Below are 17,767 nucleotides of genomic sequence, written 5' to 3' on the forward strand. Positions count from 1 at the left end.
TATAAGACAAGGCACTTTGTTTTATTCTATCAGATTCTTCAGAATTAATGTCTGGGGTCCTCTGGTCATCTGAAGGCTGGGCACCGCTCGGACAAGCTGACCGTGTAGCCAGGAAAGCATCAGAGGGCTACGGTCCTGAGTAGACTCCTCGGTGCACTCTCCCCACCTGTCCATGTGCATTCCGACTTCTCAGCAAACTTCCCGCAGCATGACCAGTGCGGGCGGCCTGGGTGACCTTTGTGTCCGTGGCCACAGCCCAGGTACCCACCTGCATGGTGGTTCAGAGAGGAGACAGAAGACAGCCATTAGAGTGAAGTCCAGAAGTTCACCAGGGAAACTAAAGCTTCTGGCAACGTTTAGACTCATGGATGTGAAAACGTTTAGTAAGAACCCGGTGAGGAGAACAAACTGTCGCCTCCGTAGCAGGAGGGCTCCCGAGGGCTGAAGACAGTCAGTTAAGACTGTCAGTTAGCCAAAGTTCTAAGAAGAGTGTTGTTTTAACGTTCTGCTAACTCAAGGAGATGAGCTGGTTTGGATTTTCACTGAAAAAGAATTGAAATAAGAGAGAAGGGAAGAGTGGCAGAAGTAAAAAAGAACGTAGTTCCTGTAGTGTTTATGCAAAACGGTGCCTGAGCCCATCTTAAGGCCCACCATCAGAGCACAAACACAGTAGAATACTTTAAAAGAAATAATTAGATCTCTTGCCTGAGCTGATGCCCCTACCCCCAAGGAAAGAGCCAGACGTTCTCCCCATCCCTGCCTTGCTTGGAATTTCTTTAAGGTTTTAAAAGGAACAGAGTGGACTTAAAGTTTTTAAGTGCCAGGCTGCGGGAAAGGGTACAGATGGAAATCGAATGTCCTGGGGAGGAGCACAGGGCTCATAAGATTGGCGAACTGTATCAAAACTAAAAGAACTCTGAACTTTTCAGCTTACGATTTCACTTTTCAGAATAAAGAAGCGTTAAGTGAAACTTCTAGAAGTGTGGTATATTTACAGGCACAGATGATATTCCCAGCAAGAAAGCCTATGTCTGAACATCCTAAACCTAGTGGCTGTGCGGTAGGTGACCCCCACTGCTGGGAGACAGGCCCACAGGGGCAGGACTTGGAGAGCGAGCCTCCTTACCTGGCATGGTGCCTCCACAGGCACAGCGAGCCGTTTTCTGGCCTCCGCTGGAGCAGAACGTGCAGCAGTGAAACACGCCTGTGTGTGAGCGATGCCTTTTCCTCACGGTCACAGTGAATGGTGAGCCCTTCAGTGTTTAGACCAAGAGCAGAGAACAGCACCTTATGAGTCAACAGGGGTGTGCTGAGCGTCACATGTGCTAAATGCGGTGTAAGTCCCAGGGCCTGGCCGTGGAGGACAGGGACCACGGCAGGGAAACAGACTAGGGACGGTAACTAGCTGGGTGCTCGGCTGGACGGTGCCAGGTACAAATGCAGTGAGAGTCAAGGAATGTGTGTGGCCCTTCTGGCACGTGGCCCACCTGATACACGAGTAAACCCAATCTGTGCTCCTGCGTCACGGATGTCACGGTCTTCTCCGTCCCGGAGGGGTGTTGGTGTGCCGCAACCCCGAGGCTGGGCCGTCACTCCCTTCCTTCCACCCGTCCCCCCTGGACATATCCATTTACCCATCCGCTTAGTCTAGGTCTATGAGGATACAGGCAAGGGAGAAAGGTGAATAATTCTCAAATTAGAAACTCTCCTACCTGCCCCTTCAAGGACAACTTCCACTCTCCAGTTTCTGTCCTACATTAGACCACAAATATTTAATAAGTGTTGCTTACGTGCCTGTCCCTGAGTGGGAACCGTACTGTCTGCAAAAGCACCAAGCAGAGGAGTGTGGCACCTTAGAAGCCTTTCAAATGTTCCATCTCTCTTCCCTTAAAGAGTATATGATCTATTTTAATCTTTATTTATTTTTGAAAGAGAGACAGAGTGGGGAGGGGGAGAGGGGCAGAAAGAGAGGGAGACACAGAATCCGAAGCAGGCTCCAGGCTCCAAGCTGTCAGCACCAAGCCCGACACAGGGCTCAAACTCACAGACCGTGAGATCATGACCTGAGATGAAGCCAGTCGCTTAACCGACAGAGCCACCCAGGCGCCCCTAGTTTATGATCTGTTTTAAAAAAGAAACCAGAGTTCAAAGAAACGGGTTCAAATTCTGATCCTGCTATACAGGGACTGTGTATTTCAGCAAGTTTGTTTCTCAGTCCGAGTGGACAATGATCGCTATGCCCGAACGGTTTGGAAGAAAGGTGTGAGAATGTCTGCAAAGGGACCTGGCCCACCCCAGCGTGCCGTAATCAGACAGGCAGGAAGTGGCTGCTGAATAGGAGTCTTCCTGGTGCACACGCCACAAGCCCAACATATCACGAGACTATGGTATTTTATTGTCCCTGTCAGTATTGCTTTCTGAAAACTCCGTTGGACCCCAGCCAGCCACGACTGACCAAACAGCAAGGTCCCTAGACCTGAGAGACCAAAGCTTCCTCCATATTTACCTTTGACATTGGAAGACGTGGAGATAAATGTTTGGTCGGGGAACACCTGTGACTACTTGAGATTCTGTTGGACATGCTGAGTATTGCCCAATTTTTAAAAATTTGTAATCTCTAAACCAGAAGGTGTTATCCTTGCTGCGGAGGTCGTGTGGTAACCCTGGTAATGGCTAAGCACGTATGGAAAGAGTGACGCGGGCAGATGGCCAGGCAGAGAGAAGACTGGTCAGTTGAGGGGAGAGGGCCTAACTCTCCCAAACTGTGTTACAGTAAGTTCCAGTACGTCCGGTCACAGTCCGAAGAAAGCTGGAAAATCCCGAGCTAGATTATATTGCTTGAATGTGTATACTTGTTCCCAGGCAGATTGCCCACTGTGACTGAGGTATCTTTCCCAAGTCAAGAAGTCTCCAACTGGGAGAATGATGAAAGGCAAGCCTAACTGCCAGGAGGTACAGTAGGGATAGAGTTCTTCTGGTCACCAGCATCCTTCAGTAAGGCTAAAAGTAGCAAAGTCTGGGTCATTTCTAATGTGAACAAAGTAAAAAAGAGAATTCTATTAGGCCCCTCCATACAGCTGATCCTATGAGACATGTCCCCACGTCCTGAGATGGTAGAAGCCAGAGGAGCCAAGGGGAAAGGAGCCCAGGGAGGCACACATGTGGGTCCCACTCACTTACCTGCACATGCTGCTCTTTGACGCAGACCAACACGGTATAGATGCCAGGCTCCTTGGGAGTATAGGAGACATAGTACGTCCCATCCTTGTTATCTTGTACCAGCGTTCTGACCGGACTGAATGCACATGGAGTTCAATAACCACTCACTCTCACAAGCTGGCCGCAACTGCCCGCTACTTTAGGGTGTAAACTCTACACCATTCAACCCGATATTAATTTGAAATATCCCCCAGCAGGACACTTCTTCCACTGGTCTCAGAAATTAATTTTACAGCAGAGGGGAAGCGGCATAAATGCTGATCCAACCTGATGTACAGATGAGTTCCTTGAAAGCGTTACTGTGTTCTTTGAGGGGTTCCTGTTGTACCCTCCCGCTCTCTCCTCTCTCCTGATTCCAGAGACATAAAAATACACTCCCAGCACAATGTAGTAGCAAAGTGGGGCTGAATTTTGAGAAGGGGGCCATTCAGTCCAACACAGAATATTTTTCAGACAATCTGAGGGGCAGAGCATTGAGTACTGGCATAAAACCCACACAAGAAAACACATCTGCTCCAAAAGGTCATATCACATTTTTTAACAGCGTCAGGGGAGTGGGATCTAACCACGCAGTTATATCACTACTGGGAAGGGCCTCAAGTTTCCAGTTTCATCACCCCCTATGACCCCTGACACCTGACTGTGTAATACAAACCTGTCTTTCTTATCTTTGGGGACTACAGCGACGTGCACGCTGTCTCCTCCCCTGCCCATGCTCTCTCCTGCTGCATCCTTGCAAAGCAGGGTGAAAGAGGCTGTCTGTTTCTCCCGGGCTCTGTGGAGATCTGCAGAAGATAAACACTCAGTCCTCATCTCAAAGGCCAACCATTGGTGACTGCATCCCCAGATCAGACACCATCTCGCTTTTTCTCTTTAGAACAAACAGTTGTGCTTCCTGTTTACTGTGATGGCCCTGCTTCCTTTTTCTTCTCTTCTGGCTCTTTCCCCTAGAGCATACCTCTTGGCACTCCCTCCTGGCGAGCCTGGTTGTCTCTCAGCCAGTAGCTGCTCTTGGATCACGCAGGATCCTGAACCTGAACCTCAGCCCTAAGGGAGCTAATCCTAAGGACAAACCTACGTATTCAGAGAAGAGAAGCTCTAGACCCTGTGAGAGAAGGTAGTAGCCCCCAAACCGCTCTCCCTGAGCTGTGGATCATGCTGGAACAGGCAGGGGGGTCAGTTAATCAGCTTTGAATCTTCGGCCCTCCTGCCAGCATGCTGCGGGGAATATTCAGTAGCTACAGCCTCTGGTCCAGCAGGTGCAACATGGCTTCTTAACCTGCGGTTCATGAACTACCATGTGGTCTTTGGAGAGGCTTATGAAGGGTCTAAGAATCTCCTGAAATGGTGTGCCCAAAGTAATAGCTGTTCCTTGGGGAGAGATCATTCTCAAAGGGATCTGTGACCTCCAAACAGTTAAGAATTCCCGTGCCAGAGTCAGCCTGCCCCTACGGTACCGTCTTGGCTGTCAGGACCGATCTCTAAACTATATGTTTGAATGACATGCCTCCTTTAGGGACAGAATGGGCAAAAGAAATTGTTTCTCCCCCTACTGAATGGAATGCCTATCATAATCTTTTCAATGCTGAGATGTGACTTACATGAACCACAAAGGGCATAGAAGAAAGTACATTATAACCCTGTCTTCCTCACTCCTCCGAAACTCTCTTCAGAACCAGATCCAAGTACTCTGGGGCCTGCCAGTCTCCTCTCCGAGCAGGCAGGGTTTCGCCCTGGCCTATCCTGTTGTCTTCTACGGGCACAGGCTCCTCTGTCATCTGATAGAAATAGCACGCTTCTTGAGGTCCTTGCTAGTTACTACTTTGCTCAACCGGAAAAGGGTCAAGCCTCACCCCTGTATGGACTACGCACCGTACCCTGACCAGAATGAAACAGAAAGAAACGGCAAGGGAGGGGTCACTGTCCTTCGGACCGGTATGGCTCTCTCCCTTGGTAAACCAGTCAGGAGGAAGCTCTTCCTAGCTGGATGAAGGCCCCGGCTGAAAAAGCCGTACCTCTTTCAACACCATGTCCCCATCCACTGCCCTCTCAAATGCCTTCCTACCTTCTCCTTGAAGGACACATTTAGCTGGATCGACCTCTTTCGTATTGATGGTCCCATAAACTTCATAGCCACGGCACCGGCCTGCTCTCTGCTGAGGAGAGAAGCGTATCTTATCGTTTACTCCAGGATGGGCACTATATTCAACTTTGTTCAGCTTCGTGAGCCGTTCCACTACCACCCCCTTGGTGATGAGGATCTCCAAGTCCGAGCCACTGGTCAGCAGGTGCTCAGTGAACTCCACGCCCGTCCGCATGTCCGCCAGCAGCTGCTCGAGCTGTGCCTTCTGCAGCTGCAGGGAGTTTTCCTTCTGGACCCGGATGTCTTCCAGCTGCTTCAGCAGCCTGTCCCGGTGCTCCTCAATGGCCTTGACGTAACCCTCGGAGAACGTTCGCACGTCAGCTGCCACAGCCTCCACTCGCTTCTGGAGGGCACTGTTCATCTCTGTGATCTGTGCCAGGGCTTCCTCCAGGGCCTCCACGTGGGGCTGGGTGCCTCTGAGAAGCTCCCGCACGGAGTCCCCGTGCTTGTGAATAACGTTGCTGGCAAAGTCGTAGGGGTGCTCCCGGTGCTCGCCCACCACGCAGTCCCGGCACACGGGCCGGTCACAGAGCTCACAGAACAGTCTCAGCTCCTCTGCTGGGTGCACGGGACACAGAATGGGCTTCCCGATCCTGCTGTAGCCTTTCAAGTCTTTTAGGTCCACCACCGTGTGGTAAGTTGTTTTCTTCTGCCGCCTAGGGGCAAACAGAGCCAGGATCGGGACATTAGGGGACAATTCAGTTGGGAAACAGTCGGGCAGTTTCAAAAGCATGGGCGCTGAAGTCAAAGAAACCTGAGTTCGGTCCCTTGCTCTAACCTCTTACTAACCACAGGGTCCTCTCTGATTCCAGTTCCTCATCTGTCCCAGGGGGGATAGTACCTACTTGAAAGGGCTACTATATTGAATAAAGTGATAGTGGACTAGGGCTCTCTGGCCTGGAACGGGACTCTGCCAAAGGTTGCGACACTAAGGCTATGTCCTGGAACTTTCTCCGAAGAGTGAATTTGGCAAGTTTCAACAACAGCCATGGCCTGCTCCTTCAGCAAGCTAGAGGTGAGAGCATGGAGGTAACCCAGCACCAGGAGACAGAAACTATGCAAGAGGACACAGCAGCACACCCTAGGCAATTAAAAAGTGTCTGGCTGGCCGTGACATTAAGTCTCCCTAAGATTTCGGTAAAGCATTTCCATGACCAGCGCTCCACCACCCCAAAGCAGCAAGCTAGAATTTTCCTCGAGTCATCGAAATTATTAGAAAGAGTGAAATCAGCGGTCAGTAGGATCACACTTCTCTTAATTCCCCTTTTCTGTAGCCTTCTGGAGTTTCAAGGAAATCTCTAGAAAACCTGATGACTGTTGAGCGATCCCCCCAGTTAGCATTATATCAACTTGGAGCTTACATGCCTATTCTGGCACCAGAAACATGGCTGTAGAGAAAACAGCATCAGCTGTTTGACTGGCAGCAAGGCAGTCATAATTACCAGTTAAAAATAGACTGAAGACTACTAACTTGTTCTGTGGGTGAGACCAGAAAACAAATGGAAGGTAGAATTTAGAAACTATTTTAAGCTAATCCTAAAATCATGGCTATTTTCTATTCTGATGCCCTGGAATGGGGGAGAAGGTGGACAAGGGACAAAGAGTGATCCATGTGGCAAACTTCACCAAATGCCACGAAAGACCTAAATATGCACCCCAACAAGCACCTACCGGCCCACCTCACCAAGCTCCAGAGTGACTCTAGGTAGTACAAGGCAAAGGCTGAGGTGGGGCGCCTCCAAATAGCACCTTATACTGTTTGGAGGGCAGCGTGGATTAGCAGAAAGAGTACAGAATGCAGCCAGAAGCCCTAGATGTAAAATTCGGTTCTGTTACGCACTCCTTCCCAGCTGGCGGACCTTGGCAAATCACAGTGTTGAGCTTCAGTTTCCTCAAATAATAAATGGGAGTGAAAACAGTGCCTGCTTTTCTATAAGAGCGGCAAGGCATCAAATGAGATTAAGGCCAGGGGCTATGCTCTTATATTCTTCTGTTCAGCCAGCACCCACTACCATTATCCCTTATACAAAAAGCGATTAAGGACCCAAGGAAACTGTGAATGTGCTTCCCAAACCGCAAAAGGACTATGCAAACCTTTGATTCCACTATTACTACAGGTATTATGTAAGGGTGCAGGAGTTAACTACTATCCTAGAGTATTTATCACAGCACATATTGCTGTTTGACCTTACATGGCACTTGAGAGCGCTTTCCTTCCCATCTCTTCACAAGGGATTTCTGGCTTGACACCACTTTTTTTTTTTTTTTTTTTTTTTTCCTGCTCTTAAGCTACACCAGGTGGGGTATCCCATCTTTACCTATGAGCCTGGCAGCAGAAGTGGCAGAGGTTGGCTCTGCAGGTCTGACATCTCTTCTCCACTTCCCTGTCGCTGCACAGGTCACACACCAGGCCCTGGCCTTCCCCACGAAGACTCTCCAGCATCACGTCATTCATGGCCAGGTGGTCTATGGTTAAAGCCTTCACTCCACCCATGGGCAGGTCCACCTGAGTGTCACATACCGGACAGAGGATGCCGATCTGGGGCTGCAGACTGTGTGGCTTGAGTTCCTGGAATATTGACCCCTCAGAGCTTGTGTCAGAGTCGCCCCCTCGGATGTCCACTACCGAGTAGGGTTCCAGCTGCTCCAGACACGTGGTGCAAACTGTGTGCAAACAAGGCAAGAGCCTGGGGGCTTTGAAAAGCCCCATGCACAAAGGGCAGTGAGTCTTGCCTGAGTTCCCAAGTGCAGTCCCACTGGGGAGTTTGCCCACGAAGCCCAGCAGCGGCTTCCTGTTTTCTGACATATTCCCCACGTTTGTGCCCAGTATCAGGAAAGGCTCTGGGTAGTTCTATAATAAAGTAGTAGGTGATTAAGCCCACCCAAAGAGAAAGTTTCCAGAATTTGAGCAGAGACCATGGGGACTCTCTCTTCGGCAAAGCAAAGGGCAAAATGATAGAAGAGTCAAAGGAACCACCCACGGATCTATTTAGGAGGGCCCCCTCCTTTCCATGGCATCCCATACCAGACGCACCCACGCCCTCCTCTGCCCCCCAAGTCCTTCGCCCCGGAAGCACTTCCAGATCTAAATCCTGAGCTGGTCCTGATGCCAACTCCTGGACCCCTGCACCTCTCACTTCCTCCACTACCTGCCCCCCTCCCGCGTCCCGGCCCCCCCCCCCCCCGGCCCCAAGGGTCCTGCGCCCGACACGCGACAAGCGCCTCCCCCGCCCCCGCGTGATGAGGTGGGGAGGGGGGGCTCCCGCTCCTTCCCTCGACCCGGCCCTTCGCGGACCGCACACGGCGGGCAAAGGAACTGCGAGTCCGGCCGGCTTCTCTGCGGCCGCCGCCTCCCCGACACCTCGGCTCAAGGTGCCCGATGGCTCTGGCCCCACCTCGCACCAATCCCAGCCCGGTCTACTCAGGCGAGTCCAATCACCGTCCGAGAGGGGCGGCCTTCGCCGCTGGGGGTCCCGCCTCCCCCCAGAGTGACACCACCACCATCCAATAAGGTTTGGAAATTCCACATCTTCGCCGGGCCACTCCGACGGGGAGGGGAGGGATCTTTCTAAGTGCCGGGGGCCCGGCGGCAGGAGGGCTAGGGCGGAGGGGAGGAAAAGAGCGAGGCTGGAAGTGAGCGGCATAGTATAAGCAGCGTCACCCTTTTACGGGGACGATCCCTCTATCGCTGTGGCGACCAGAGAGGCCAGAGGACCACTTAAAAAGCCCCGCTGGTCTGCCACGGGGACGGCCTCCTTTGCGCCCTCGGATTGGGCCCACGGACCCAGACCGGGCCCTTCCATTGGCGGGTGGCGCTGTCAGTTGCTCAGCGCACAGCTTGCTGGGAGTTGTAGGACGAGGGGTCCTCGTCCCAGAGGCTTCGGACGCTATGAAGGACGTTTCTGCTCGGCCGGCCTGAGCCCACGAGTTCCCGCCTGGGCCTCCTCAGCTTATTTTAGTCCAGGAATCCCCCAGGCTCAGCATGCAGGTTACAAGAGCTTCGTTTCCCGGGGCTCAGGGCCTCGAGGTTCTGGGGACCCGTCTGGGAGACCGTTGAACCGAGGGCTGGCTTCGTGGTTCCCTGGGGTGAAGAAGCCGTTGTGTGACCCGTCGGGGCCAGGGGCGCGGAAGGCCAGAGGGGTTAGGTATTTGTCACCCAGAAGCCTACAGTTCCGTACACCAGAAACGGAGCAAGTTTGTCCGGCTGTTTTGATCAGTCAGTCCAAGGGGGGCCGTGACTGGTCACAATGGGAGAGTGGCTCCTGGCCAAGAGGGAGGGAACCCTTTGTGGGCTCACAAAATAATTGGGAAGATGAACGCGACAGGCAGCCTTGGCAATTTCTTTGTCTCCTTCTTCAAGTATCCTCACCAGGAGTCTCCTTATTCGGCCCTGTGGGGGCTTTGCCACACCCGAGATCTGGGACCTGTATCTCCACAATTTCCAGAAATGGTAACCCTCTAGCTCCTTCCCCTCCACTGTTCTATTTCCAGTCCCTTAAGCTTGTCCGGTATGCCTGGTTCTCTCACTGCTGGTTTTGTTCCTGACCTTCCCTAGTTGATTTGGACCCAATGGGCAGCTGTTTCATTGAGTTCATGCTAGAGGCACACTTAGCCTGGAGCCTAAGCTTACAAAAATACGGAATCTGAAACCCAAAACAAAATAACACTTGACTTTAGAGTATGAAAACTATAAACGTTTTTAAAAATGGAAATGTTTGGCCATTTCCAAAATACAGCATGGCAATGAGTCCAATGCCACTGTTACAAAAAAATGATTTGTGATTTCTAAAAATGAGTATGACCACGAAGGTCTTAAAAAATAGTCTTTACCTGGATTTCTTCAGCTTCTCCTCCTCCTCCTTCTGACCCAGACTCTCCTTTCTAGCATCTAATACCTTATGTACTCAGCAGGTAACTTGAATGGGGCGAGAAAAGCAAGACTATCTGGAAAACTCACTCACTTTCTGCTTAAAAATCTATGGTTTGTCGCACCTCCTCTCACACCCATCCTGACTGCCTTTCTTCTCTTCCTCAAGACCTTTGCTCTTTTACTCCAACCTCTCCTGGCTCTTCAAAACTTTGCTGCTCCTACATTTTCAGTCACTCCTTTACTAGCATGTTCTTTCTGCCAAGAGTTGTGATCAAGTCCTAAAGGGGGATGCACATCCCCCCTCGACTCAGCTGACTTTCAATTTAGCTGACTTTTGTGACTCTCATCACTATATTCCTCAAAAGAATTGTCCTGCTTTCTGTGTTCATCACCACCCATTTTTTTCCTTCCTCAAATAAACTATAAAAAAAATTTTTTTTTTAATGTTTATTTATTTTTGAGAGAGAGCACCAGTGGAGGAGGGGCAGAGACAGAGAGGGAGAAAGAGAATCTGAAACAGGCTCCAGGCTCTGAGCTGTCAGCACAGAGCCCGATGTGGGGCTTGAACCCATGAACCGCGAGATCATGACCTGAGCTGAAGTCGGAAGCCTAACCGACAACCACCCAGGCGCCCCAACTCCTCTCTTCTGTTGAAACTTTTCACTTGTAGATTACAAGTGACCAAGTCACTTTTCGCCAATATACTTTCCCCAATATACAGCCTCTTTAGTACTTACCATTGTTATGTACTTCCTCATCCTTAAAACTTGCTTTCTTTTTCTAAATCCTCTACTCTTCTGGCCTAATCTCTTGGGCTGTTTCTCACACTCTCCTTCCCTGGTTTCCCTTCGTCCTCTTTATACCCTTTTTTTCTCTATTTGTCATGTTACGTAGGTGATTCCCACATCCACACTTTCTCCCCTGAGCTTTGGTCACAGTTGTTCTAAATCTGCACTCATTGTGTCCCCATCTTCCTAAACCCCACATACCTTAAACTTCATTGAACTTTTTTGCTCACTAAACTGTGCTCTCTGAACTTTCCTATTTTATTCTCTCAAGGGTATCATTATTCCCCCTTCTCTCCAGCTTGAAACCTTATAGTGTTCCTGGCTTCCTTTCTCTTTTTCCATGTCCAGGCAGGTACCAATTTCTTTCCATGCCCACTGCCAACATCATACTGCATAGAATTTTAGGATGATACAGGACCCTTACCTGTAGTATTAAGCCCTCACCTCAGATATTACAGTAGTCTCTGAATTATCCCTGCCCCCCATTTTTTTTCAACCAACCCTATGATTTTTCCCAAATTAATTCTAAAAACAGGTGAAAACATGGTACAAGTCAGTCTTCATTCTAAAAGTTGCACTAGCTCCCTATCGCCATAGGATAAAATCTGGATTCTCTAATACATCGATAAACCTGGCCTTTTAGTTACCCCCCCTAAACATGGTCAAACACACTTCTTGGCCTTTGCCAGTTTTGTCTGCAGAATTCTTCCACCTTTACTATTTAAACCTCCCCGTCCTTTGATGTCAGGCCTGCTTTACACTACTGCCTCGAAATTCCCTGTTGCTTCAGAGCCCCAAATTTGAGCTCCAGTGGCTCTTTTCCTCTACTTTCCTCTTTTCAGTTTGTGTCACATGGTAGTATTAAGTGTTTTTATTATGTATGTATGTGTGGCTGCATGGATATATGTATGCACCACACACACGCACAAATACACTGTGTCTCTATTAAGATGAGAACCCTTGGGAACCAACCTAGTGCCTAATCAGTAGACATGTAATAAGGACTTGTTATTGACGAGGCAGGAAATGATGATGTCCAATTAAGGAGGATAAACAGGACTACAGGCAACCAAGAGTTTTGTGGCTAGTGCAGACCATAGGTGATATGGCGTGAGATCACAGGCGAGGATTAGTTAAGGATTCTCCTTTCCCGGAATCAGCTCAGTGTTTTATTCCATGCTAACAGACTACTTCATCTTTTCTGAGGACCCCAGGCAGCAAATAGTTACAGGGAAGGACAGAAGTCACAGGGTCAGAGGAATAGGACTGATGAAAGTGATCAGGTCCATCGGGGCGTCTAAAGAATTTCAGCCCACTCTCGTAGCCCAGGACAGGGAAAGTACCAAAGGCAGGAAGGATGGAAAAGCAGGGTGACCCATCAAGAAATCAGGGCTTGCTTGGGCATTTTGATCGATTAGTACCAGCAGAGACTGAGTGAATATACATAGAAGGTGAACCAGAGAGCTATGCCGGACTTACCTTTCACCGTTAAACTTCTTTCTCACTCCCCATCCTTTTTCCTTCCTTCAAGGGAAAGAGAATCCTTTCTCCTAGGATCTGTGCTCTGAGGCCAGACTCATCTGCCTGTTCTCTCTCCTCTGTCTTCGTCCGTTCCTTTCTGGTGGACTTTTCTTTCAACTCCTACTCATGCTTAAATCTCCTACCCTATGCCCCTCTCTAGCTCCTGATTTCCCGTGGCCTCTTAAAAAGAAGAGTCTACACTTGCTTCTCTAATTCTTGCATTTTACTCCTAAACACTAGGATCTGGCTTTTGCTGTCACCATTCCTCTGAAAATTGCTTTTGCCAGAGTCCCTGGTAACTTCCAACTTGTTAAATCCAGTGAATACTTTTCAGTTATGATCGAACGGAATTTGCTATCGTTTTTGTTTGTTTTTAAAGTAAGCTCCCTCCCGGAGAGAGAGAGGGAGACACCCATCGTGGGGCTGGAGCTCAAGACTTGGAGAGCCACATGCTGTACCAGCTGAGCCAGGTGCCCCTGCTTTCAACGCTGCCTCATTTCTTGAAACTTTCTCTTTCTCCTCCCTTGGTTGCTACAACACTGTTCTCGATTTTCCTTCCACTTCCTGCCTCTCTAACCAATCCTTCTCTTTCTTCCTGCAGCACACTACTTCTTCCACTGGGCTCTTAAAACACTGGTATTCCCCAGGGTCCTCAGCCCTATTTAAAAACAAAAACAAAAACAAAAACAAAAACTTCATCCTCCCTGATGGTTGTGAGATTTGGAGGTGGCGTTTATAGAGCACTAGCCCATGTTTTATATGGGAGCTCTTTTTTTTTTTTTTTTTTTTTTTTTTACTGTTATCATTATTGCCCACATCATATCTCTGAATTTACTCCCTCCCTTCTATGCCTATTATTCCTGCTTTTTAGTTCAAGTCCTTACCAGGCTTTCTTTGGATTACTAATTAGTGTCCCTGTTTCCAGTCCATTCTCTATGACCCTGTCAAAAATCTTTCTGAAACCCTAATTTGGTCATGATCTTCAGTGGCTATTCAGGACCTTCATTTCTTCATCAGATATTCTTTGAGCACCTGGAATATGTTTTCCCCAAATGTCTTTGTGGTTTGCTCCCCACTAGAACGGTAATGAGGGCAGGGACTTTTGACTGTGTGCCAAGATACATCATTGTGTAGAGCAAAAATCCCTGCTTTCATGGAAGCTATCTTCTAGGAGGGGCTTCCCTTAACTCTACCTTTCCCTCTGCAACCTCAGCCTAGTCAACCTCATTTCTCCTACTGCCTCACCCTGATTTTTTTTTTTCCCCTAAAAGAGCCTGATTCCTAAAAGAGTCTTTAGTGCCATCTAGTGGAAGTAGCTGCAATAAAATGCTCTCCTACTTCCAAAGCTTAGACAGCACACACTTCTATTTTGCTTATTTTGAACTGAGATGGGTAAGAGAAAACTTGGTCCCATTGCATTATGGCTGCTTTGCATTTTATCTAGAAATTCGCCGTGCCTTGAGATGTTTCTTTTTTTTTTTTTTTAATGTTTATCTTTGAGAAAGAGTGCCCGCGCACGCGAAGAGAGGTGGTCCAGAGAGAGAGGGAGACAGATAATTTGGCACAGAGCCAGATGCGGGGCTTGAACTCATGAACTGTGAGATTATGGCCTGAGCCAAAAGTTGGACACTCAACAGACTGAGCCACCAAGGTGCCCCAAGATGTTTCTAATTGTGAGATCTAATAAGTATAAATAGTTCCTTATAGCTGAGATTTTATGTTAACTGGGCAGCTCTTCACTCTTGAGAAGGTGTGGGATGAAAGGCCTAGAATGATCTGAGCTTTGGAGCTCTGCTTGTGTAACTACTTTCAGGTCAGACTGGAACTAACTGACTCATAAGATCCGTTGTTACTTATTACCCACCGTTTCAGAAAAAATTCTCCACAGTCTTCTTTAACATCTCACTTGACTCCTAGCTGCCTGACCAAATGCTCTGCCCTGACCCCAAACACCCCATAGTGGATATAGTCAGGAAGCTGCACCCACCCAATCTTAATTGGTTTGGCATAAATATAAGCTATTCTTAGATTGTACTTGATTACACACTTTATTCATTTTCTGTGAATTCCTTTTTCTGTGTTTATGAAATAATAAAGCTCATTATTAACCTTTTTTGAAATAAATGTTTTATGAAGCCTCTGATAGATTAACATATTTACTAAAAAATTAATGTGGATAAACACTTTGTGATTAGATTATCTTTTATATAAATTTATCTTCCACATAAAATATACATAAATAAATTGGGTAATAATATAAAGAAAATGGCACATTTTGAGATTGGATTTTGTACTGCGGATGGTGATAATTCTTGTGATTAAAATCAGAGCAGTAGTTGTGAATGTTCTTAGAGAACAGATACTAAAAGGCATGTTTTAAGTGAGTAAACAGACAAAAAAAACCCACACCTGTATGCACAGAGAACAAACTGGTGGGTGCCAGAAGGGACGGAAGGGGGGAAGGGCAAAATGAATAAAGGGCGGTGGGAGATACAGGCTTCCAGTCTTGGAATGAAGGGATCGCAGGAATCAACGGCACAGCATAAGGAATATATTCAGTGATACTGTAATAGCGTTGTATGGTGACAGCTGGTAGCGACACTTGTGGTGAGGATAGCATCATGGTTAGACTTGCCGAATGACTGTGTCGTATACCTGAAAGGTAACATTGCGTGTCAACTACACTCAAAAAAATTAATGAAAAAGAAGAAAAAATATAAGGCATGTTTTGCACTCTTTATAATATTGCATTATAATTTAACATATGCTATTTTTTTCCCTTAGGATTCCTTTGTTATTTGTATTTAATGAACATGTCAACTTGCCAGATTAATCACGAAACTTTTGATGTAGAAGAGACCCTTTGTCTGGACTACATTTGCCCCAGATATCTTCATGGCTTGTTCCCTATCAGAATGGTAAGTCTCTGAAGATAAAGGCTATTGTCTGTGGTGTTCTCTGTGTATTCACAGTATCTAGATGCATGTCTAGCCCGTAACTGGAGCCCAATAAATATTTATTAGATGGATATATGAGAAAATTGAGGCACAGCTAGGTAAAGACATGGCCTGAGGTCACATGAAATTACTGGAGAACTGGGACATGAATCCATGTCTTCTGACTCTTACTCTGTTGAGTTGTTCAGTATAACAGCTGGTCTCTATTCAGTACAGCTTATTTATTTATTCATTCATTCCTTCATTCATTCATTCAGAGAGCATGAGCAGGAGAGTGGCAGAGAGAGAGAGACTGGGAGAGAATCCCAAGCTGGCTCCACGTTGTCAGTGCAGAGCCTGACGCGGGCTTGATCTCACGAACCATGAGATCATAACCTGAGCCAAAATTAAGAGTCAGACACTTAACCAGCGGAGCCACCCAGGTGCCCCAAATCGGTACAGCTTTTAGTTCAGACACCTGGGTCCCCTACCCTGAGCTCTTTGCTTTGAAAGGAACTACTCAGGCTCCTCTGCAGTCACATCCCTACCCAGGGGACAGGGAATACTAAGAATACATTATCCCACTCTACCCCTTTCACCTTGGCCTCAGGAGTGGTCAAAGGGCAGCTGCTGGGGGTGGTGGAGCTTGATGGAGTTTGTTGGGATGTCCTCCATGGGGTGGAAAGAGAAAAACAATATGGGCTAATGCCTCTTTTTCTCCTTTTGCTCCTGGCCCCCCACATGTTAGGAGTGGGCCTGTCTCCATAGTAAATCTAGTTGTCCCCAAGTATTAAATGTCATTTAAATCAACACTGTGTGAATACCTATATTGTGCCAGACACTGTGTTGGGTATTTTCAAATGTATTTTTTCATTTAAATGTTATCCTTATTTAATAAGGCTCAGAAGTAACTTGATTAAGGACGCACAACTAATCAGGTACAGAGCTAAATGCATAACCAGTATCCTCAGGAAGTGTTAAGTGTTCTACCCTTACCAAAACACTAGAGTGTGTGTGTGTGTGTGTGTGTGTGTGTGTGTGTGTGTGTGTGTAGATTTTTTTTAGTGAGAAAATAATGTTTGATCAAAACATGTGAACAGTTTAAAAGGGTGTAAGTAAATAGTAAATCTCATGTGCCAGGCCCTGAGTCAGAAATAACCAGTTAACAATTTCTTTTGTTAAAGATACCCATATATTTTAAAACTTACCACCCACAATTTTGAACCTTTTTATTTGGAAAACCTTAGATATGAGCTATACATAGTGGAGAGAGTATAACAAACCTCCAAGAATCTATCATTCGGTGTCACCAGTTCATAGCATTCTCTCATTTTTATTTCATATATTTCTGCCACTGTTACTTTTATTATTATTTTTATTTGTTGGAGTATTCTAAATCAAGTCCAAGATATCATGTCATTTTATTAAATTATGTTAAGATTATATTAATATACTTATTTGGAAAGGTTTAATTATAAATATGGAAAATATTTTGACTTTTCATGTAGAATTCTTAATTTGAAAAATACCATATATGAAAAAAAATAAATTAAAAAAAAAAGAAAAATACCATATATGGTTAAATACTAATTTAAATCCTCTCCTTCATTTCAAAGAGGACTCGGATGGGAGCTAGGCATTTAAAAATGGTTTTTGTGACTATAAATAAAACTTATATGTGTACAGCCTGTGTTATATCATGCTGTTTTCTTTTCAGGATTCTGTGGGACTGCATATTTTTTTGTGATAGTCAGGCCACTTTCTGTTTTTTTCTTTTCCCTTCCTTCGGAAGAGCTGTTCAAAATGGTAAGCAAATAAATGCCTTTTTTCCTTCTCGCTTCTCTGAGTGATAGAACCTGAAAATGATGAATATAAAAGGGCAGATTATGATTTAATGTGGTGCCTTTTCTAATTCAAATGACAGCTAACTTTTCTGAGCTGAGGTGCACCCACATCTTGGTAATAGCATTTAGAACATGAGTAGATTATAATATATCATGGCTTAGAGAGAAGCCTATACATTAGTTCCAGGAATGTTGCTAGGAAATATATATAAATAATGTTCCTGGTTGCCCAGAAATCTATATAGCCTCCACCAACTGAGGCAAAGCCCAGTTATTTATTTCTATATTGACAGCAACTATTTTTTTCTTAAGTACCTATTTTCTAGGTAGCATTCCAATCTGCACTGCATTTTAATAAATTCTTCACTTTTTTTGCACAGTGTGCAGGACCTGAAAGCTTTTTGTCCTTTTATTAATGAGGAGTTCATGGTGTTTTCAGGAAACTC

General features: G+C 46.7%; 1 protein-coding gene and 1 long non-coding RNA gene across 10 annotated transcripts in view; one reads left to right on the forward strand and one right to left on the reverse strand.

Moving 5' to 3' along the window:
• Positions 1–9,189, reverse strand: TRIM45 (tripartite motif containing 45). 5 transcript variants are annotated; one of them, XM_042993836.1, is made up of 7 exons: positions 8,758–9,189; positions 7,681–7,868; positions 5,285–6,018; positions 3,875–4,004; positions 3,181–3,295; positions 1,127–1,253; positions 1–268 (listed from the first exon to the last, which is right to left on the reverse strand). In XM_042993836.1, the coding sequence occupies exons 1-7, from the start codon at positions 9,004–9,006 to the stop codon at positions 120–122; spliced, it is 1,692 nt and encodes a 563-aa protein (XP_042849770.1). In that variant the 5' UTR covers positions 9,007–9,189; the 3' UTR covers positions 1–119. The 5 variants fall into 5 exon arrangements, with proteins under 5 accessions (XP_042849770.1, XP_042849768.1, XP_007075732.2 ...); XM_042993834.1 differs by having other exon boundaries at positions 7,681–7,931; XM_007075670.2 differs by having other exon boundaries at positions 7,681–8,213.
• The window catches only part of LOC102952975, a 24,625-nt gene continuing 15,418 nt past the window's right edge, over positions 8,561–17,767 (forward strand). The window contains exons 1-4 of one of the 5 annotated variants that reach the window (XR_006220510.1): positions 8,561–8,874; positions 9,723–9,812; positions 15,326–15,459; positions 17,195–17,283. This is a non-coding gene — a long non-coding RNA (uncharacterized LOC102952975). Of the gene's footprint in view, positions 8,875–9,246; positions 9,508–9,722; positions 9,813–15,325; positions 15,460–17,194; positions 17,284–17,767 lie in introns of those variants that run through there. The other 4 variants (XR_444017.3, XR_006220509.1, XR_006220512.1 and 1 more) reach the window with 4 other exon arrangements.

This window comes from Panthera tigris, chromosome C1 (genome assembly GCF_018350195.1).
Source record: "Panthera tigris isolate Pti1 chromosome C1, P.tigris_Pti1_mat1.1, whole genome shotgun sequence".
Lineage (NCBI taxonomy): Eukaryota > Metazoa > Chordata > Mammalia > Carnivora > Felidae > Panthera > Panthera tigris.

What these genes read in the sequence shown, in the direction of transcription:
- TRIM45 (XM_007075670.2), bottom strand. Translation starts at nt 9,006, where the DNA reads ATGCCGCTCACTTCCAGCCTCGCTCTTTTCCTCCCCTCCGCCCTAGCC. An exon ending in ATGTGTCCTTCAAGGAGAAG is followed by an intron (nt 4,005 to 5,284) that starts GTAGGAAGGCAT and finishes TATCTTCTGCAG; the next exon opens with ATCTCCACAGAGCCCGGGAG. An exon ending in CCCAAAGATAAGAAAGACAG is followed by an intron (nt 3,296 to 3,874) that starts GTTTGTATTACA and finishes ATGTGCATTCAG; the next exon opens with TCCGGTCAGAACGCTGGTAC.